This window comes from Cricetulus griseus, assembly GCF_003668045.3.
Source record: "Cricetulus griseus strain 17A/GY chromosome 1 unlocalized genomic scaffold, alternate assembly CriGri-PICRH-1.0 chr1_0, whole genome shotgun sequence".
NCBI lineage: Eukaryota > Metazoa > Chordata > Mammalia > Rodentia > Cricetidae > Cricetulus > Cricetulus griseus.
In genome coordinates, this window is record NW_023276806.1 from 259,003,353 (window position 1) to 259,025,625 (window position 22,273).

The 22,273-nt window shown below is 44.9% G+C and overlaps 1 protein-coding gene across 2 annotated transcripts; it reads right to left on the reverse strand.

Moving 5' to 3' along the window:
* Positions 1-330: 330 nt before the first annotated feature.
* Positions 331-21,958, reverse strand: Glo1 (glyoxalase I). Of its 2 annotated transcripts, none has more exons than XM_027394406.2 (6): positions 21,766-21,958; positions 11,620-11,702; positions 7,737-7,877; positions 5,852-5,919; positions 4,942-5,031; positions 331-1,700 (listed from the first exon to the last, which is right to left on the reverse strand). In XM_027394406.2, exons 1-6 carry the CDS (start codon positions 21,847-21,849, stop codon positions 1,612-1,614), a joined length of 555 nt encoding a protein of 184 aa, XP_027250207.1. In that variant the 5' UTR covers positions 21,850-21,958; the 3' UTR covers positions 331-1,611. The 2 variants fall into 2 exon arrangements, with proteins under 2 accessions (XP_027250207.1, XP_027250208.1); XM_027394407.1 differs by lacking the exon at positions 21,766-21,958 and adding an exon at positions 13,148-13,238.
* Between the last annotated feature and the right edge of the window lie 315 nt (positions 21,959-22,273).

The window sequence follows — 22,273 nt, forward strand, 5'->3', positions numbered from 1 at the left end:
TTACAATTCCCCAGAATCCTTTAGTTCTGTTTTTTTTGGGGGTGGGGTGGGGTGGGTGTTGTTTGTTTGTTGAGACAGGGTTTCTTTGTGTAGCCGTGGCTGTCCTAGAACTCGCTCTGTAGACCAGGCTGTCCTCGAACTCACAGAGATCTATCTGCCTCTGCCTCTTGAGTGCTGGGATTAAAGGTGTGACCCACCACACTTCATCAACCATAGAAACTACCTGACTTACAGTCTGTCCAGAACCATGTGTACCCTTGGCTCAGCATGCATTTACAAGACCTTCTCTTCAAGGCCAGCTTTTTACAGGAAAGAACTTGCTACACAGAATTTTACATATTAAACAGCGTTAAAGTTTTATTTCAGTCTATGATTTGTTTCAACTGCTCACATAAATCCATTTCATCCCCCAAAGAAGCCAAGTGCTTCCAACGGTGGAGCACTTGACATCACCCATCCAGACATCTTCCACTACAGCCTGCAAAAAACGTCAATGTAGCTTGACCTCAAATTGGGTGTTTTATCTTCCCGACCGTTTTCAAATTGCCTCTTAGATATCCATCATCAGTCAGCTGGCAGGGTAGACCACTGAGCTAACTCCCGATTGTTGAGTTATCACTGGAAATAATTTATCCTAAGTGAACACATGAAGACCCCAACATGAGGAAGACTCATGTGCGCCTAGCTCACACACAGTGTCACCTAGAACAGCCTGTGCCATAGAATTCCATACTTTCATTGTGGTGGTGACTCCTGAGAGCAAAGGGCACAAGGCCACTCACTCACTGCAGGTTTCACAGTAGAAGACTAACACAGGAGATACAATGAGGCATGATCCAGATACTAAAAATGATGATACAACCCGGTCAGTCAATATGTCTAGCCCCTTGCTTTCTGACACGGTAGCTGCAGTATTCATTCACACGCAGTATGCTGCAGCCTAGCCCATTGTCTAAGTACCCAGTAAGACTAATCCCCTCCTCCTCCACATTCCCAGAAAAGTAAAGTTAGTCCTTGAATTTGAAGGTACTTTATATATACAAAAAAAATTAGTATTTCTATCCATGTCCTTGTCAGCATGATTCAGAACTGCTCTCAAGAGTGTCTTCTCTTTTGTAAAATAAACATTATGCTGTTTGAAGTACATATGAAGTTTCATTTCTGTTCAGTCTTCTTTATTTTCCATTATGAAAAGTTATTTCTGAGGAATTGAAACCCCAGAAGGTAACAGCCCCCAAAAAGAAAAAAAAATATTTAAAACAAAATTTTAAATGATGAATCACAACCACACTCGAGAAGTATTTAAGACAGGCGGTAGCAGATGGTCTCTGGAGGGAATCGTCCTAATTATTATCTAGAAAGTCAAGTCACACAGCTTTGTCAAGGTCATAAGATAAACTGGTACTTGAAAATGAGGTTGACTAAACAGGAGGGGAGAGTTAAAAAAGAAAAAAGAAAAGCCCAGGAACAGGATAATGAAAAGGGTTTCAGAACGCCTAGAACTGCAGCCGAGATCCCTCAGGTCTGGATGCCTCTGGTGCCTGTGCAGCTTGTAGCACGACGTTTCTTGTCCCCACCATCACCGACACCCCAAAGAGCATTCTCACAGAGCTAAATAATCTCTGCTATTTTGTTAGGATTCAGAATTTCAATCCAGTAGCCGTCAGGGTCTTGAATGAATGCCAGACCTTTCATTTTACCTGTGTAATGAAAACTTTCATTACTGGAAAGGAACATTAAAAATCAAACACATTTTCATTACAATTTTAATTTGCATTTGAATGAGATACACTGTTGATAGCTTTCATTCTAAAAAGTTTGTTTATAATTGTTATCCTAATGCCTAGAATGTGACCTTCCAGAAGGAGCTGAAAACAGCCCTGTTAAGTATCAGGTGCTTGCCTCACCCATCACTGAAATTATTTAAGAAGGGAAAGAAGATAGAGGTATGCTCAAGGGAACAGGTAATGTGGCCTCTTTGAACAACCAAAACACCAGAGGCTTGGGTCATGTAAACTCTATTAAACAATACAGTAGGTAACCCAAGCCTTATCAAATCAGACTATGGCTCCTGGGGATTATAACCACGATGGTGTTGTTTACTTAAATGTTAAATGTGGCCTGAGAGATTGATTTATTTGGGGACTAAGATGCCGAACTCATATGACTATTGTGTCTGGCTCCTGACCCCAAGGTCAGGGAATACAAGTAAGGATGAAAAATAGAGGGAAAATACAACTAAATCTCCAGGGTGGTGGCTGAGGAGGAATGTATGAGGATGGAGGTGACTGTTTTAACCTACAGAAGGTAGTTTGGAGTCAGAACACAAGTTCTGAATGTGTGGCTGTGGGAGAATAAATAGGGTGTTTGCTTCTGCCTCCCTAAGGCAAGCAACACCCGCCCTTGTACTTGGGAGGGGCTTACCTACTGATTTTCAGATGTCCTCAAGAGTGAAGGGGGACACAGAGAGCTTGTCTAGTGAGGAAGCTAGGAAGAATAAGCCAGCTAGCCTTCCTTACTGTGCCCCCCCCCACATGCACACAGGGCCAAGTATGGCAACCCTCAGGTATGTCTCCTACTAACACTGCTTTGCACAGATGGGGAAAAGCCTCTGACAGAAGAGCTGTCATTTCCAGGAGGCAGGAAACTCAGCCCATGGCTTATCCAACCTGTCTTCCTGAGATCACACAGATCCTTAGGGACAGTCCTCTTCTGCCAGTCATGTGGCCTGGTGGATTACAACAGCTTACAGTTGTTGGAAAAAATAGCTCAGAGGCTGAACTAACATAACCTAGGAACATAATTATATGGACTATAAATTTGACTTCACCATGCAATATTACAACAATGGACAAAGGACTATTAAAACGTGTAAAAGTGAAGAGTGAAGCTCTGCTCATGTGAATGAAGGAAGACAAAGAAAACATCAGGGAGCAAGGGATGAAAACAGAAACAAAGACTCTCCAGAGGACAAGGCTGACAGGAAGTGGCTAAAGCATTTGCTGTGCAAGCGTGAGGACTGGAGTCTGGATTTCAAGAACCTTCCTAAGAAGGCAGCAGGTGGGCAAGCCTGGTGATGAGGGTGGAGCTGTGATCTCCAGGGAGCTCAGGCTTCGGTGAGATACCCTGCCTTATGAAATAAAGTGGAAGAGTACTTGAGGAAGATGCCTACTGTCAGCAGAGGCGTACTACACACAGGTATACACACCACACACAGACGCACACACACCACCACACAGACACACACACATGCATATACACCACTCTCACCACTCTCACCACACACACACACACACACACACACACACACACACACACACACACACACACGCATACACACCACACTCACATACACACCACTCACACACACACACATGCATACACACCACACTCACACACACATGCATATACACCACTCACACACACACCACACCCAGACACACACACATGCATACACACCACACTCAGACACACACCACACTCAGACACACACATGCATATACACCTACTTACATACACACCACACATACACACCACACAGACACACAGACACAGACACTCACACACCACACTCACACACCACACATATGCATACACACCACACACCAACACACATGACACACACACCACACAGAGACAAGAAAGAAAAAAAAAGATGGAAAAATCAGAATAGACAGATGTGAGGGAAAAAGTACCTGGTAAACCAAAAAGCTCCCAGAAAAGAAAACAATACAAGGTCAAAGACTCTGATGGCAGCAGAGTGTTCAGGGCACATGTATACAGAATGGCAGTTAAGCAGTGTTTTCAGGAATGAAGGAAAATGAACCTAGGATTCCCAACAGAACTCATCGGCTGTGCCTGGTTCTCGTGCATCTGTCTCAGGGGTCTAACCTCCCAAAACTTCAGGACATAGTCCTGGCAGAGGTGCCAGGACAGGAAAATCTGAAAGATGCTTCAAGAAAAAAACGGAGTGAAGATGTTCAAAATACTGTACTATTTATCTTCCAAAAGATGTGATGGCCAAAGAAAAAGAGGATAAGTCAGTCACCCAGTCAGGTGACAGCAGCTGACATGAGCAGAGGGAAAAGCTGGTCACTTATTGAGGAGATCCCATAGTAACAATTTGATTAAAATGTCTCATTTATTTTTCTCTGAGTTTTTGTTATGTGGTTGATTGGTTCGTTTTGGTTTTGTTGTTATTGTTGTTGTTTGGTTTTGGGTGCTGGGAATTGAACCTGTGACCCAGTACATGCTAGTCAAGGGCTCTACCCATGAACTACTTACTGCTTAAGCTCACAAAATGTCTCAAACTGTGGTGCTATAATGTATTACTTAGGAGGCCAAAACAAGTGAATCACAAGTTCATGGGCAGCCCAGGCTACATGGCAAAAACCTATTTCCAAAGTTAAAAATAAATTTTAAAAAATTAGGGAGGTAAGAATAGCTCTAAGTACAATAATAATGATACACATAAATCCAACAGAATTCAGGTATATGTCATCTCAAGACACTTACCCAAAGCATAAGCATATACAATATTGTATAAAAGACTGGAAAACATCAGTTATTCACTAACGCAAGCTGGAAAAGTTATATTAACAACAAAATACACTCCCGAGAATTCATTTAGGACAACTACCTACTCCCTGAAGTCCTGAAAGCTGAAAGCCAACAAGAGAAAGTGGCAGGGCTGGGGAAGGGGAGGCGAGGTTTTCACGGCTCTCCAGAGCCTGTGTCCAGTCCCTGGTGAGGCCACACTACATGGTCTCTTACGAGAGCCAGGTATTCTCTTCATGTTCCTTTGCTCCTAAGACTGCTGGAAAGAGCTTCCTGTTTCATGCATCCAATCGGCAAGAGCCCAACAGCCACTTAGACATATTAACCAATATGTGTATCCAATCAGCATGATTCTAACAACACTCGGAGCATGGGCTGACTCACCATCATCAGGTTTCTTCACAAACTTGACTCCCAGCTCTTCAAATCGTTTACAGGCACTGTAGACATCAGGGACAGCAATCCCAATGTGACCTTTGGTGAAACCATCCCCCCAAAACAACAAAGCACAGGAAGAAGTTATTACAAGAGTACACTCAAGTGCCACAAATGGCTTCCAAAACTTACTTCAAAACACAAGACCTTTGGAAACAGTTAAATAGGTCTAAAATCTATGTATTAAAAGACTAGCACCTGTCTGACCAGCCAGTTACAATCAAATAGTTGTTCTGAGCTGTTATTTTAAATAAACCAATACTAATGCATAGTTCAATCTGGTTACAATAATCTATACCCAAAAGTTTATCCGATGAGGTCAGAAGAGGGCATCAGATTCCCTGGGACTGGAATTATGGATGGTTGTGAGCCACAATGTGGATGCTGGGAACCAAGCCCCAGTCCTCTACAAGAACAGCAAGCATTCTTAACCACTGAACCATCTATCTCTTCAGCCCCTTGACAAGACACCACCAGGAAATGGGATTACTATTAACCATAGCTATCATTGTTTTTAATGGACCACTCTCCTAGAAGGAGATGGAGGGACAGCTTAGTGGTAGAATGCTTGCCAGGCATGTATAAGGCTGTGGACTCGGTCCCTAGCCCTACAACAAAGCTTACTGGAAACATAATACTGTGACTTTACAGTATAATATTATGAGACATCAAACACAGTGTTTGGCCTAATACTGAAATTAGACAGCTGTTAAATAAGATTTGCAGGAAATAAAAACAACCATATCCCTAATAAGTTAATTATCCTGGGAAACTAGGTCATTCATGTCTTAGGTTTACTGTAACTATGTACATCATGTAGAATCACACATATCACAAACATATAATGCTGCAAACATACCAAATCCCCTAGGGTCTGAGTTGCTGTTGTGGTAACTTTGGGTCTCATCATCTTCAGTGCCCCAGTTGCTACAGAGGAAAAGAAAACAACTGTGATCCCAGGCCTTAACTGTCAACTTGAGGGACTTAGAACCAACCCAGCAGACGCACTTCAGGGTGTGTCTTCTCGTGAATTCCCAGAGAGAAGACCCATCTTCCAGTGGTCCTGCATCTGTTGCTGCTACTCTCAGCTGACAAATAGGCTCCAGCTTGTCGGCCTTCTAGGGAGCTCCAAGTCCTCCTATACCAGTTTAGGACTACTGAGCCATCCAGATTTGTGGACAGAGCAGCTACTGGGTTCTCTGCTTCTCCAGTGTTCAGAGAGCCATTGTTGTGACTGCCCAACCCCTACTGTGTAAGTCAATCTAATAAATCTCCTTTTATATCTATGTTTTGTTTTGTTTTGTTTCAAGACAGGGTTTCTCTGTGTAGCTTTGGAGCCTGTCCCGGAACTTACTCTGGAGACCAGGCTGGCCTTGAACTCATAGAGATCCGCCTGCCTCTGCCTCTGCCTCCTAAGTGCTGGGATTAAACAAGTGCACCACCACCACCACCTCTGGGATATGTCTACATACTATTGGTTCTGTTGGAGTTTTGCCTAAGATAGTAACTTACAGTTCTGCCCTTAGAATAGCCCACAAAAGGGAATCTCTCTGAAGACTTACTCTGTATGCATGCTACTTTACTACAAATATTGAAGAAAGAGCAAGCTGGCAGAGAATATTCTAACTAGGTTAAGAAGATGATCAAAGCTAGGCAGCCAGATAAAAGCAAGAATAAAACTGCAGCAACTATCATTGTCTGCACTGAGTTCTACATGTGTCATTAAGCAGCAAAACAGCTCCACGCCCGGACAAGATTTGAGCATTTCCATCCTAGAGATAGATGAGACCACCACTTTTGCAAGTCTGTCTAAATCAAGGGATACATACTAACAGAGGCACATCACAACAAAGGCTCTTTTCTTAGTTGCTAAAAAAATAAAAAGAAACAGTGTAAAGAAATGAAAAAAAGGCTGGGCATTGGTGGCTCACACCTTTAGTCCCAGTACTTTGGAGGCAGAGGCAGGTGGATCTCTGTGAGTTCAAGGCCAGCCTGGTCCACAGAGAGAGTCCTAGGATAACCTCCAAAGCAACAGGGAAACCCTGTCTCGAAAAACAAAAAAACAAAACAAAACAAAAACAAACAAACAAAAAAACAAAGAAAAGAAAAGAAAAAGAAAAAGAAAGAAAAAGAAATAGGGAATCATTTAATTCTGTACTTTTAAATGTTGAGGTTATAAATGCCATAAAATTTGAATGTTAGTTATTACAAAATGATGTGCTGACTCTTTAAAAGGAACATATTCTATAACGTTTCTGGATCAAAAACATAGCAAAATAATAAAAGGGCAAAAATATAAATATCAGAAGATTTTAGAAGAATCTGTGCCAGGCAGTGGTGGTGAACGCCTTTAATTCCAGCACTTGGGAGGCAGAGACAGGTGAGTCTGTGAGTCTGAGGCCGGCTACAGAGTGGTCTACAGAGTAAGTTCCAGGACAGCCAGAACTGCTTCATAGAGAAACCCTATGTTGAAAAACAAAAAAACAAAAACAAACAAAATCTGAATCTGTAAGATATAAGATTTATAATCTATAGTCTGACAAATATCTTGCCACTTCAGGGTCTTATAGTCTCTAAAAGAAAAATATTCTCTCTGTCCTATTGAAACCATAAGAATAACACAAAGGCCCAAATATTCACTCTTTAAAAAATATCAAAAATTGATTTAGAGTGGTAAGCACAAAAAAGGTTTTTTAAAAATATCGATGGGAACTGAGGATATAGAGACCAAAGCTGGTACGCACTGTGTCAACTCAAGGGTGGCTTTCCTGGAGAACGTCCATGCTGTTCTTTCACTCTTGTCTTTAGGGATGTCATTCTTATCCTCGTAAGCCAAGAAATAGAGGGAAAATTTCATCGAAGGAAAATCAAACTTTTGAAGTAGCCTGAAATTGAAAGCCACAGCCATTTATAATAGCAAAGGTTGATAACAAATTCAACATAATATTTCTGTTCTACTAGGAATGAGGTCTATAATGTGGTTACTTTAGTGAGAAAACCATGTGCAAAAATTAGTGTGGAAAAAGATGTCTTTTGTAGCTCCATCTATAACGTGCTTTCGGAATAAGCATAAAGACCTGTGATCCCCAGCACCCACGTAAAAAGCCAGGAGTGATGGTATGTGCTTGCAACCTCCGCACTGGGAAGGCAGAGACAGGCACACCTGTGGGGCTTGCTGACAAGCAAGCATAGCAAGTACCAAAAGAGAAACCACACCCAAAGTTGATCTCTGACCTTTGTACATGGTATATTCCCTTGTACTCGCGCGCGCACACACACACACACACACACACACACACACACACACACACACACACACGTTCTGAGAGCCAAAGAAGCATTGAATTAATATCGAGTGGATGAAGTCTTGGGTAACTGTGTATTGTTGGCATGAGCATGGCCATGTCAAGGACCAATGCTTAGACCCATGGGAAGAGAAGAGCCCCACCCCCCATGCCCCTAGGCTCAGAGGGATGGCAAAGCCCACAGTGTGGGCAAAAGCCAGCAGCTGCAGCTTCTCCTCCAGGGTGCTTACTGCATGAGACTGCTGCCTCCAGACACCTCCTACTGAGACTAATCCTTGTACTGACATAGAAAACACTGTGTGGTTCCAGGCTCCCGCAGTGGCTGGTACCACTCCATCAGAGTACCCACAGACCTCCGGAGCCCAGTTTTTCTGTGCCCACACAGCTGTTTCTTTAGTGCCTGTTCTTTCTTTACTCCTTCGAAGCCCCTAGTCAGGGTTCCAGTACCAAGCTGTGTGGGGCAAGGTTCTCTAATTCATCAATTCTTTCTCTCCATTTTATTGTTTTGTGAAACATGCTCTTACTGTGTAGCCAAGGATAGCCCGAACTCACTAGATAGTGTCAATTTGTTCATCCCTACTTCAGCTTCCAAGAGTGAATAATCTCTCAATTATTCAAATTCAGTGAAATTTAGATTTTTGCTTCAGTGAACAAAGACATCCCCTATCATTCTTTCAGTTAAACACATCTACTGAGTTCTTCAGAAAGCATCAGGAAAGGAGATGAAGGTAGGCTGCAGGAGAGAAGGGCAGACTAATATCACAGAAAATGTGAATGTCAATAGGAGGGTTAAAGTGTCAAATACTGCAGAAAGGTGAAACAGGATTAAGACTTCGAAAAGGTCACAGGACATGGAAAGGCCTTGTGAGAACAGCTTCAGCATGGCTAGGCAGCTAAGCAGGGGCCAGGAGGAAGGAGGGAAGTCAAGCAAGAGGGCAGCCAGCAGAGCCTCTGCAGACCTGATACAGACAGAGTGACAACGGAAAAACAGAGCAGAGGGCAAGAAAGTCTCCAAAAACATGTGTTTGCAGGTAGAAAAGGGAGACAAGGAGAGACTTGGTAGAAAGGGTGAAGGAGCCCCAAGGTTCAAAAAGGGGTAAGTTACAGTTTATCAAGTCAGTTTAAAGAACAGAAGATCACAGGCAAGCAGAGCAATTCATATAATACCATCTTTTTTAGACTATTGAGGATTATGCTCAAAGATGACACTGTTCATAATCAAGAGCAAGTGCTTGATGCCTAGCAAAATGTCTGTATGCGAGCATGCATGTGTGTGTGTGTCGCAAGCGAGCACACGTGGTGTGTGTGTGTGTGTGTGTACAAGGGTACTTGTATAGGGAGCGTGCATGAAGACAGCGGTAAGAGGTTGACACGGGTGTCCTCAATTGCTCTTCACTGTCTTTTACTCACCCTTGACCTCAGAGACAGTGTCAGTAAGTGACCCTAGCTGGACTGGAATTGCTAAGTAGACTAAGCTGGCCTCAACTCAGAGCTCCACCTGCCTCTGCCTCCTGAGTGCAAGGACAGAGTCTTAGACTCTTTGTCTCTAGCAGCATGACTGCAGGTGCACACCACCACACCAGCAACAGGACTGCAGGTGAACATCACCACACCAGCAACAGGACTGCAGGTGCACGCCAGCATACCAGCAACAGGACTGCAGGTGCACGCCAGCACACCCAGCACTTTTACATGGGTTTTGGGAGATTGAAATCTCCATGCTGTCATGGCAAACATTTCATCAACTGAGTCATCACTCTGCACCCCAAGCAAAGTTTCCAGAGTTCTGCTCCAATCTTTTATCTACTTATCCCTGTTATCAATATGCCTGGACCACTAGACTTAGGCATTGATTAACCACAAATAAATTTACCCCACAAAAAAGTCAAACACCTCAGGCTGGAGAGACGGCTCAGAGGTTAAGAACATTGACTGCTCTTCCAGACGTCCTGAGTTCAATTCCCAGCAACCACATGGTGGCTGACAACCATCTATAACGAGATCTGAAGTCCTCTTCTGGTGTACAGGCAAACATGCAGACAGAAAACTGTATACATCAATAAATATGCAAATTTGAAAAAAAAATCAAACACCTCAAATAAAACCATCGTAAAAACTGTCTCCATTCCTACTAACATGACTGTCCCAGCCTTAACAGCCAATCAGATGGGCACCAAAGCAACAAAAGCCGCTTGCTTTCTGCAGGAGTGAATCAGGTTGGTCTATCTGGAACCTCTTTAAAAACAAGGGTCAACAGTGGCATCAGCTGCATACGGATTTAGCTCTGCCAACCGTGGGGCCTAAGACCAGACCCTTCATTTCTTCACCTGTCAAAGGAGGACATCAGCTATCCGAACAGTCTGCTGCCAAGGCACAAGAGAATAACAGGGCTGGTGCCTGGCCAAAAGCACATGCCCGGTGGATTTGCTTTCACTCTGGCCAATAGCATGTGCCCGGTGGGTTTGCTTTCACCCTGGCCAATAGCATGTGCCCGGTGGGTTTGCTTTCACCCTGGCCAATAGCATGTGCCCGGTGGGTTTGCTTTCACCCTGGCCAATAGCACGTGCCTGGTAGATTTGCTTTCATTCTGTCCTTTAAATATGCTGTGCACACATGGAAAGCCACCCTTTCTGGAAAGGGTCTCAAGAATTTAAGAGCGGTTTGGGGACAAGGACCCAGAGAAGGGAGTTATTCCTCTTCAATTTATATTTTTCAGAACTGTCCATGTTTTCTAAGCGTACATAATACAGATGGACTACTTGAGTTGTTCTCTTAAAATTTGTGGAAGAAAATGGAAGGCAGTAACTTAAAGATCATTTCACTTAATACATGTGCCATCAAAAACCTCATGATGGTATTTGGGGAAATTAACCAAGAAAAGTCAAATCATCAGTTATATCCCAATAAAGGCGACTGAAAAGAGAACTCAGCACTCCGAAATGTTCAGAGTTAAAAACCCCGTTGCTACTACCCCTTTAGCAAGAGATAATGCAGCCTAGGCAAATGGAATCAGGGACCGATTTTAAATAAATCCATTCATTTTCTAAATAATATGCCCTGACATTAATGATTCCCCAAGCAAGCTGGACTAAAAGTAGTCCAAGTATTTAAAGGGTCTGAACGATGAAATATTTAACTGGTCAGCTCTCAGACAGAAGGAATCTGCAGACAATGAACATGCTTTCTATTGCCCTCACACCTTGAGCAGTCCTGACACAAATGAAACTTAACCAAAGTACTGTCTAGTCAGACCTCCTTGCAGGCTCCTCAACCAGACTATTAATGCTGTGCTTTTTAACATAAAGGCAATAAGAACACTTACGTCAGTCCAAGAACCCTCGTATAAAAATCCAGGGACTTCTTAGGATCCTTAATTCTCAGCATCGTTTGCTGCATTAGGAAGTCCTAAGGGGAAACAACAGTGTCTGTTAAGTATCTTTAACTTTCAAGGCAGCAGCTTTCACTAGGCTTTCTGTGTTGAAACAGAATAGCCCAGCACTGTAATGCAAACAGAAAACAGGAAAGGAAACCCCAACTTCAGCCTCAAAGGTAGCTTCCTCAAGCAGTTCCCACACCTATCAAGAGCTCCACTCCCAAACTCTCTGCCCAGTGTGGTCCAGCTGCACGCTTCTAGGTGGGGCAGCTGAGAGCCAGTGAGTTACCAGTACAGGAATGCCCTTCAACTAACAGTGATTTGAAAAAGCTAGCTGTCGTAGTCACTGAGGCTTGGTGGGCCCTTTGTGCTTGTTTTGGTTTGGTTTGGGGCTGCTGAGGCAGTAGCTCATATAGCACACACACAGGCCTCAAACATGCTGTGTCCCAACTGGCCCTCAACTGACCTCTCAGCTTCCATACACAAGTCCTAAGGTTATGGGCAAGAGCTACCAGTGCTTGCTTTAGTGAGAGGACTATGAAATGATTGACTCCCACATGCTCCCCACCCAGTGGCAGAAAACAATTTTTTTTTTTTGCTGGCATTCCACACCTTCAAAATAAACTACTAACGAGTGCATCCCTTCTCTACCTTGATTTTGTGCAACCAAATCTACAATTTTATTTGGCATAACAAAGAATCCAACTTATATGCATATATATAATTTCTGCCCTCTGGAGACAGGTTCTAAAGCAGCCCTGACTAGCTTGGAACTCAAAAAGCAAATCTAACCTCACAGAGATCAGCCTGAGTCCTCTTCCCAAGTGCCAGGATTAAAGGTGTGAGCTACCATGCCTGGCTCTACATTGCTTGTTAGTCCTTGGGCTCTGGCACACTCTTGAAAGACCCCCAGAGGCTCAGGCCCCCAGGATTTTGGTCCAGGAAAGTGACAACCCCAATTACCGGGCGGAGGCAGAAACTTAATGCAAACTGCACGAGGCTTTATTGTAGTTGTTTAACGAGCTAACTCCATGTTAGCTCGGGCCTCTCGTCCATCCACCATGGCGGATGGTTAGAAAAGACAGTGAGAAGCCACTACATAGAGATCTTATAGGGCAGTGTAAGGGGAGTGTCTAGGGGTACGAAGAGGCTTAGGATTGGTGTGCCTCCAGTCTTGGAGGACTTGCCCTGTGTTGATTGGTCAACTGGTTGTTATGGCCCATAGGCCCTCCCAGGGTGGTTGCTATGCTCTGTGCATCATTGCTGTGCACTTGTCGTAAAGCACACCCAGAACTGTAAAGCATAGCGCCACCAGCTAACTTCTGATTGGTTCCTTGCCATGACGCAGGCATCTGACCTCCTAGTGACCAAGGCAAAGTCAGGCAAGCACGTGTTAGCCTGTTATTGCTGCCGAAACGGGGAGCTGGTCCCTTCACTCTTTTTGCAGAAAGAAATTGCCTTGAGAAGCTACTCTCACCTTGATCCTTTGGGCCACCCTGCGAGTCTTGTGTCTATCAATTTACTGGTAACCATGTTAACTGGCAAGACCTTACAAAGGTCTTAGACTCCTAGAGAACCAAGAAGAAAAAGAGTGCCTTAACACCTTTGTGAAACCCTTCAATTTCCACAGAAAACGAAAGGCTTAACTAAAAAAAGGGTAGACACTGCATAAATTCACAGGGTTAAAATTGCTACTAACAGCCGGGCGTTGGTGGCGCACACCTTTAATCCTAGCATTCGGGAGGCAGAGGCAGGTGGATCTCTGTGAGTTGGAGACCAGCCTGGTCTACAAGAGCTAGTTCCAGGACAGGCTCCAAAGCCACAGAGAAACCCTGTCTCGATAAACCAAAAAAAAAAAAAAAAAAAAAAAAAAAAAAAAGCCACTAAAACTGTGGTTAAGAGTTGATTTGTTTAGGCATGGTAACCATCTTATTTTTTGCCTGCAGTCCAAGCTGGCCTTGAATTCACTAGGTGGCCAAGGATGACCTTGAACTGCTAATACACCTGACTCCGCCTCCCAAATGCTGGGATTACAGGTGTCCATACACTGCTTTGCCCAGGTCTGGGAATCCAAGCCCAGGCCTGTGCATGCCTGATAAAATAATAGTATGAAGCATTTATATGTACAAGTATTATCTTCACTTTATAAATGAGAAGCCAACACTGAGTAATTACATTAACTCTTGTAAATTCAGGTTTTCTTTTACCACATGCACCTTTCACCCTAATCTACTGTTAGTCCATTGTACTTGTGGACTTAACATAACAGGCCTGAAAACTCTGATCACCCTTTTGCAGCTCTGATAGTTAATGCTATCAACTGGACAGGATCTAGAAGCAACAAGAGGCAGTGTAAGGGATAATTTAGATTAGGTTAGCCTCCAGGCTTGTATGAGGGATTTAGAGATTTCCTTCCTTCCTTTCTTTCCTTCCTTCCTTTCTTCCTTCCTTTTGGTTTTAATTTTTCAAGACAGTGTTTCTTTGGCTGTCCTGGAACTTGTAGACCAGGCTGGCCTCCAACCCAGAGATCCACCTGCTCTTGCCTCCAAAATGCTGGGATTAAAGGAGTGCTCCACCACTTGCTGGGGCTTTTTTGATTTTACTTTTGGTTTGGTTTGGTCTTTTTCCAGAGTTGAGGGCTGAACCCAGGGCTTTAGGTGATCTACCACAGAGTAGATTAATCAAAGTGGGGAACACCCACCATAAATATAGGTGACACCATTCCATGGCCTTGGGTCCTGGAGTGCAAAAGAAAAGCTAGCTAAGTACAAATAATTTTCACTTTTTAATTCCTATCTGTGGCTGTGATGTGACCAGGTGCCACCTCCAGCCCCTACCACCATGGCCTCCCCACCTTAATGGAATGTGATGAACTGCAAGCCAAAATAAGCCCTTCCCTCCAAGCAGCTCTCATCAGGGTATGTCAACACGGCAATGTGAAGATTTGTCATTGTGACTGGTTAATAAAGAAGCTGACTGGCCAATAACAGCTCAGGATAAGGTTAGGCAGGAGAGCCAGACTAAGAGAATGCTGGGAGGAAGGGCGGGGTCTGGAGTCGACAGCCAGACACAGAGGGACCAGGAGATGAAAATGCCGTGGTAATAAAGGTGCCACACACGTGGCAGAATGTAAATAAGGAATATGGGTTAATTTAAAATGCAAGAGCAAGGTCAGTGACAAGCCTGAGCTATGGAAGAGCAAGGTTAGTGACAAGCCTGAGCTATTGGCTGAGCATTTATAATTTATATTTGAGTGATTATTTGAGAGTGGCTGTGAGACAGGAAAAATCCCGCCTACAAGTCATGCTTCGGCCAAACAGCCTCCTCCCCCTAACTTACGTCATATAAAATACAAATACACTATTGTTTATCATAAAGAAATGACCTTAAAGAGCACTTAAATTCATTGTTCATAGGTAGCAACTTCTGGGCTGGTCCAGATCTTTGGCCTAAGATGGAGTCACCTAAGATACCAAGATGGACAACCCCTGTGGGACCCAGCACCTTAAGGGGGTTGGAAACTAAATGTTGTACATGTCTCATAAGTATGCTGACCCCTTGTCTGGGAGCTTGTCCACAGCCTCCTGCTATTCTAAGGGCCAATAAAACTTTGCTTACTGCAATCCCTTTTGCCTATGAGAATTCCTTTTTCTTTAATGCTCTTCTCCTGCCCAACTAAAAGCACCCTATAAGACCCCAAAGTCCTTTTTGGAGGTGCTGCACTCCCTTCTCCTGGGGACAGCCAGGCAGCTCAAACCCTGTACTTGGATTCTCAGTGTGGCTCTCATGGTCTGTGTCTCTCACTATGTCACACAGCATCCAGGTAAGAGGCAGCTGGCTCCAGGCTCCACTTTTCTGGACCCTCTTGGTCTTTTCACATCCAGAGCTGCCCTCCCCTTTGACAATCAGGTAAGAAAGAGATGAGCAGCTCACTGACCAAGCACTGACTGCCTGGATCTGTCCTCTGAACGTGGCCATAAAAAAAGTCACTCTGGGGCTACAGTGAAATGAGACAAAACAGACTTTTTACAAAGCACCAAGACCACTTTCATGTCACATGCTGGTTTAAGCAGAGGGTAAAACTACAGTAAGCATCTCCCTTCCCCCAGTGAATGTGAGCGCCTGCTGCTTCCCTATCAATTACCGGGCTTGTGTGGAGAAGCCAAGTCCACCGAGATGCTGATGTGTGTGCTCTTTCAGGCCACACAGAGGTCATTTCAAAGGCTGTCCTTGGCAGGCCTCATCAGAAAAAGCCAGCCTCCCACAGTAGGCTTGGTACAGCCCGGCCCCCTGCCCCCCCCCCCCCCGCCCCATATTGGGTAGCTCACAACTGTAACTCCAGCTCCAAGGAATCTGATACCCCTTCTGGACTCCACAGGCACTTACACTCACATGAACATACCCACACACAGACATACCAACACATAGTTAAAAATAAATCCTGAGCCAGGCGGTGGTGGCCAATGCCTTAATTCCAGCACCCGGGAGGCAGAGGCAGGCGGATCTCTGTGAGTTCAAGGCCAGCCTGGTCTACAAGAGCTAGTTCCAGGACGGGCTCCAAAGCTACAGAGAAACCCTGTCCAAAAAAAAAAAAAAAAAAAAAAAAAAAAAAAAAAGCCGTCAGACCAAGTAAGCTGGGGGGGGGGGCTTACTGAGTGATAGACAGATAACCCCACCATTATGGCCACTGACAACCAGCAAGGAAACTGGGGTGTCGGCCCAACCTCTGAAAGGAAAGAGATCAGGCAACACTGGAGCCAGGAGCAGATGCTTCTCTGGGGATGCCAGTAAGGAATGAAGCTCTGCCTATATCCTGACGTTACAAGTGGGACTCTTGTCAGACTTCTGTACAGCTGTGAGGCCAAACACTTCGTGTACCCGTGGCTTGTCCCTGTGTATACAGGTAGCAGGTGCACATGCCCGTGTGTGTTCATGCATGTGGAGGCCAGTGCTGTTAGAAGCTGTCTACCTTGTTCTGGGCGGCAGAGTCCCTCATTTGGCCTGGAGATCCCAGAGCAGGCCTAGCTGGACGGCCAGAGAGCTCCAGGGACTCATCTACCCCTGAATCCATACTGCTAAGCTTACAAACGCACACCTCCATGCCTGACCTTTTTTTTCTAAACAAGGGTCCTAGGGCTTAAATTCAGGTCTCCTAAGCTGCTTCCAACATTACTGGTCCTTTCTTCAGTATCACAAGGCATTCCTTTTGTCATGCAAAGGGAGAAAACACACAAATATGAGAGGAATTCTTTGTTTTGAGCTGGCAATAACATGGCTCTACAATTGTGACAGTGAGAGAGCCCTTACTTTCCTCAAGCTCTGTTTCCATACCTGTGGGATGAAGACAGTCTATGGCTGAGCCAAAGGATAAATTCAGTAATGTAGTAAAGTACATAGCAGAATGCCTGGCCCAGGGCAAACCCCTTTGTCTTGCTGCTGCTATTGTAAGACAAAACCAGAGGTTCCATTACACCGTTGGTTTTGGTTACCAAATAAACATTCCCCAGCCCAACCCTCTAACCTCAACTCTGGACTCCCACCTTTGGCCTAGTCACCACATCCACTTGTGCCAGAATATCAAAAGCGCCGAAACCCAAACACAAGAGAGAATGCTCCGGCCACTCCTCGTTAAACCAAGTGAGACATGCATGAAGTCTTCCTTGGATCTTCTCAAGTCTCCCCAATTCAATCAGAACAACCCGAGGTGAACTGAATAGGTTCTAAGCCAAGCCTACCACTTCCTTGCCTGCTTAACCCCCTGGGAATCCTCCTTCTAACCTTCCTAACAATCCATAGCTCAAGTCCTGTCCAGTTCCACCTGGACAGCTCTCTGCTTCTTGCAGGCTTACTCCAAAACAATGTGGAATGATAGTTCTAGAATCAAAATCCTGGGCTTAAAAAAAAAAAAAAAAAAAAAAAAAAAATCAATCCTTCCCAGTAGACTCTCGACACTTCAGGGATAAAGGTCCACAAGGCCCCACATGTTTGTTTGCTAAACACTTGTTCAACATCATCTTTATCACTACTCCCTTACACTGGTTATTCTCATCATTTGTTATTAAATGCTTATCATTGGAAAAAGCATTCTCCCAACAAATATATATTTATTTCCATTACATACATGTAGAATATGCTATATAACTCTAGCCTAAGGATGTGTCTCTCAGAGTCAGAGCACATACATGCTTAGCAAGCCCAAAGTTCTGGGTTCAACACACTCACACACTCACCAAGTAGAAATCTTTGTAGGATGAGAAAAACAAACACTATAGGAGTTTTCAAAATCTGAGTACCCCAATGATTGTTTTTGTGTCCCCTCCCATATATATGTGTGTGTATATATGTACATATTGTATATACATTACACATAATGTCCCTACTATATATAAAATGTAGGTTTTACACACACACACACACACACACACACACACACACACACACACACACACACACACTCATAACCTAATCTTCTTAGACATGACATTAGGTCTTCTCTCCTCATGACTGGTTTCCAATCTGCCAGGCTAGCCTTCTCTATCACTGCTTCACGTGACTTCCATCACGCGGTCTGCACTGCACCCTTCTGCCACCCTACTGCTAAGCTGTTTCCTTCCCCCTCCCCGGGAATCTCCCTGTGTAACTCTCTGGGTGTAGGAATCCCATCCATCCAAACATGGTTCTACCACTGCCTTCTGTTTAATGATTTCCTTGACCATCGAACCTGAAGCACCACCTGAGCTCTACCTTCACAGACTAGCATAATCCATGCCGCCTCATCGTACCCACACCAGCTCTCTGGGTCATTTTACTTTCCTTTTATGGGCCTCAGGAGCCCTGCCAAGATGGGAGTAATCAAGAACAAGTGGGTGCCAATGCAGGGCTCCAGATTCCAAAAGCCCCGTGCCTACAACACACCCACTACTGGTGCGACCTTTGAAAACTCTGATAGTTCATCTCTGAGGACAACTTGAAACTGGACTTAGAATCACCTAAAGATTGAGAGCAGCTTCACTAATTAGAAGACACACCGAGCGTGGGTGGCACCGCCCCATGGACCAGGCTTTCAGACTGGATAAAAAGTGGAAGCCAGCCAGTTTCACACACAGAGTCATCTCACTGTATGCCTGGACGGCAAACACAATGGGACCAGCTACCTCACACTCCCGCTGCCATCAGCTAGAGCCTCCCTTGCCCCATGTCTTCCCACAGTCATGGAATGCATCCTGAACTGTGAGCCACAATGAGTCTTCCCTTGCTTTTCCGCAGGTATTGTCACAACAGAGAGAAAAGTAACTGCTGTGGAATAATCTTTTTGTATACTGTGAATATGTGTCACTCAAATTTGTTTAATAAAAAGCTGAAACGCCAATAACGAGGCAGGGTTTGGGGGGGCAGAGAGAACACTGAGAAGAAGGGTGGAGTTTCGAGTAGTAGCCAGCCAGCCATCGACACAAAATTGCATAGAGGTTAAAGCCATGTGGTAGGACGTAGATTAAAACACATGGATTAATTTAACTTATAAGAACTAGTTAGAATCAAGCCTAAGCTATCAACTGAGCTTTTGTAATTAATAAGAAGTCTCCGTGTGGTTATTTGGGAGCTGGCAGGTGGGACAGAAAAATCCAAATATAACCCACTAGTAGACTCGGAATGCTCTGTAAAACCAAGAGCCCACTCATCCCAAGTCCATCAGAGTCGGTGTATGTTTGGCCAAGGGTGAAGCCCTCATCATGTTTATACCAGCATCCCTGCCCACCCAAAAGTACCTCTCATGTTCTTTGCAGTTGGTATACAATCAAGCTAAATTTCATTCATTGAAGGGTTGTCCCCCCCCATCCATGGCAAGTTCTACAATTACAGTTGGAGATTACAGTTGGAGATAGCTCAGAAGCAGAGAGGGTGGAGGCTGGTAGTGGGGGCCCCTCACTAGGCGAGTCACTCAGGACCCATGTCTAAATCTCCTTATTTGTAATATGAAGACAATCCTCCCTTCCTCATGGAGTTGTTATCAATTAACTTAAAAGATCAATTCAGGACCTAGCACACTCAACATACACCAGATGTTATGTAATTCACTTTACATCTCCACATGCTAGGTTCATGACCAAAAATGCCTAATCTCAAAAGATAATTGCAAATCAAGAGAAATTTAGAGAATGTGGAATGATGTAATCAAGATAAAAAATACACTTCATTTTTTTTTTTTTATGTTAAGGACTGAATTCAAAGCCAAACACCCTCGCTACCATACCACATCCCAAGGGAATCCTATTGTTTGAAACAGCCTGCTACCTAAAACTCCCAGTTACTTAGGAAATTAGTTGACACCCAACAGTACCTGGAATCTGATTTTGCTTTGTAAGGAACAGCCCAGCAAGAGCTGGTTGTGATGGTGCAATCCTTTAATCCCAACACTTGGGAAACAGGCAGTTTGAGGCCAGCCTGGCCTACATAGCAATTTCCAGGCCAGGCAAAGCTACATCGCTGGTCCCGTCTAAACAAATAAAAGAAAACTGCTAAGTCGGTAATTTTTTTAGTAAAGTAGGAAGCTAATTCACATGGAATGAACCAATTTATAGTATATAAAATAACTAGGGGATTGATGAGATGGCTCAGCTGGTAAAGTTACTTGCTGCCACGCCTGAAGACCTAAATTTTATTCCCAGGACCCACACATACTCAGACAGAAAAAAGTTGCATGCACACACACAAAAAAATGTTAAAAAATTAGCCGGGCGTTGGTGGTGCACGCCTTTAATCCCAGCACTCGGGAGGCAGAGGCAGGTGGATCTCTGTGAGTTTGATACCAGCTTGGTCTACAAGAGCTAGTTCCAGGATAGCCTCCAAAACCACCCTGTCTCAAAAAACAAAACAAAACAAAAAAACAAAAAAAATGTTAAAAAATTAAATGCATACTAAGGTGTATGTAAGTAGGAGTGGGGAGATGTGTGTGTATTCATTCTTCCTTTCCTGCCTTAACTTTTTTTTTTAAAGATTTTATTTATTATGTATACAACATTCTGTTTCCATGTATATCTGCACATCAGAAGAGGGCACCAGGTCTCATAACGGATGGTTGTGAGCCACCATGTGGTTGCTGGGAATTGAACTCAAGACCTCTGGAAGAGCACTCAGTGCTCTTACCTTTGAGCCATCTCTCCAGCCCCTGCCTGAACTTTTTAATGAATAAGATCTAAAGTACACACCTTGTGCTAGTCAGAGGCATTGGCAATTACTGTATGTCTGACTCTCCCTGCCCTTAAGGCAAAGAACAAGCAGGGGCCTAGTTCTTCACCTTCTCTCTACCCCTCCTAGCATAAAGCTCACATCCAATCTTCAAGGGATTTACAAATGATACACCTAAATGGACATATAAGCAAAGGTGTTTACGGACACAGAACTAAAGTCCTCCGTCAGTCACAGTATCTAACTTTTGGGGGTGTAGAGACAGTGAGGCACCACACCTGAATGAGTTTTCGCTGACTCTAAGTACAGTCATGTTACATGAAAGCTTTCCCACGTCACAGGTTTTGCCCCTTAAAGGGCCAGAAGAGTGTCTGGGAGCCCCTTAAGATCGAAGTCCTGTAAGCTCCCCACCAGACCCACGGTGGACAGAAGTGTGGTCCTGGGCAACAGCAACAGCCAAGAAAGGCGGTTAAATTGGAGCAACCCCCGCAGTTTGGAGGAGTGAAAGCTGGAGGCCAGGCGACTACAGAAAATGAGTAAGCTGGGAGGGACTTTAGCTATGAGAGTTCTGGAACTGCCCCTCTAAAAAGGGCCCCGGCGTCTGACCGAGGGACAACTACACCCACAGACATGGAGTCAGCCCCAGACTGGGGCTGGCTTCAAGACACAGTACAAAGATAAACAAATCAAGGCACATGGGGTCAGACGTTTGGAAATAACTTTCGGAAGAAGGGGCTCCCCCGCGGCACTGCGCCCCCCGCTGGGCCCTGTTTTCCCAGCTCACTTCACTGCGCCCTAGGCCGGCTCCCCTGCAGCTGCGGCCGGAGAGAGTTGGGATTCGGCCCGGGCCTGCCCCGCCTTAGTCCCAGGTCCGCTCCGGCAGTCAGAGAAGCAGGCCCTGTCGCCCACCTTGGTGCTGGGGTCCGGGTCGGAGCAGCAGCTGATGGCGGCCTCATCCGTGAGGCCGCTGGGCGCGGGCTGTGGCTCTGCCATGGCCGTCCTGGAGGATCGCCCGCCGACCAGCTCTGCCGACAAACCAGCGGGCCACGAGCTCCGCAAAGACCGGGGGCCGCCTCTGCAGCAGACCGAGTGACCCGCAAGGAGCGGCCGCCCGCCGCGGCTCCCAGCCAATCGCGGTGCGTATGGTTGCTGGCTTTCTGCTGATTGGATCCCAGTGAACCCGGTTCCGTAGGGCGAAACTACAATTCCCAAGATGCCATTGCGCACCATGGCGGCAACTCTTTAAAAATCTACTAGGCCTCCTTGCATAGTTGGCTCACGCCTTTAATCCCAGCACTCGGGAGGCAGAGGCAGGTGGCTCTCTGTGAGTTCGAGGCCAGCCTGCTCTACAGAGCGAGTTCCAGGACAGCCTCCAAAGCAATACAGAGAAAACCTGTCTTGAAAAAACAAAACAAAA

What these genes read in the sequence shown, in the direction of transcription:
- Glo1 (XM_027394406.2), bottom strand. Translation starts at nt 21,849, where the DNA reads ATGGCAGAGCCACAGCCCGCGCCCAGCGGCCTCACGGATGAGGCCGCC. An exon ending in ACGAGGGTTCTTGGACTGAC is followed by an intron (nt 7,878 to 11,619) that starts GTAAGTGTTCTT and finishes TTTCAATTTCAG; the next exon opens with GCTACTTCAAAAGTTTGATT. An exon ending in TGTGAAGAAACCTGATGATG is followed by an intron (nt 1,701 to 4,941) that starts GTGAGTCAGCCC and finishes TTCATTACACAG; the next exon opens with GTAAAATGAAAGGTCTGGCA.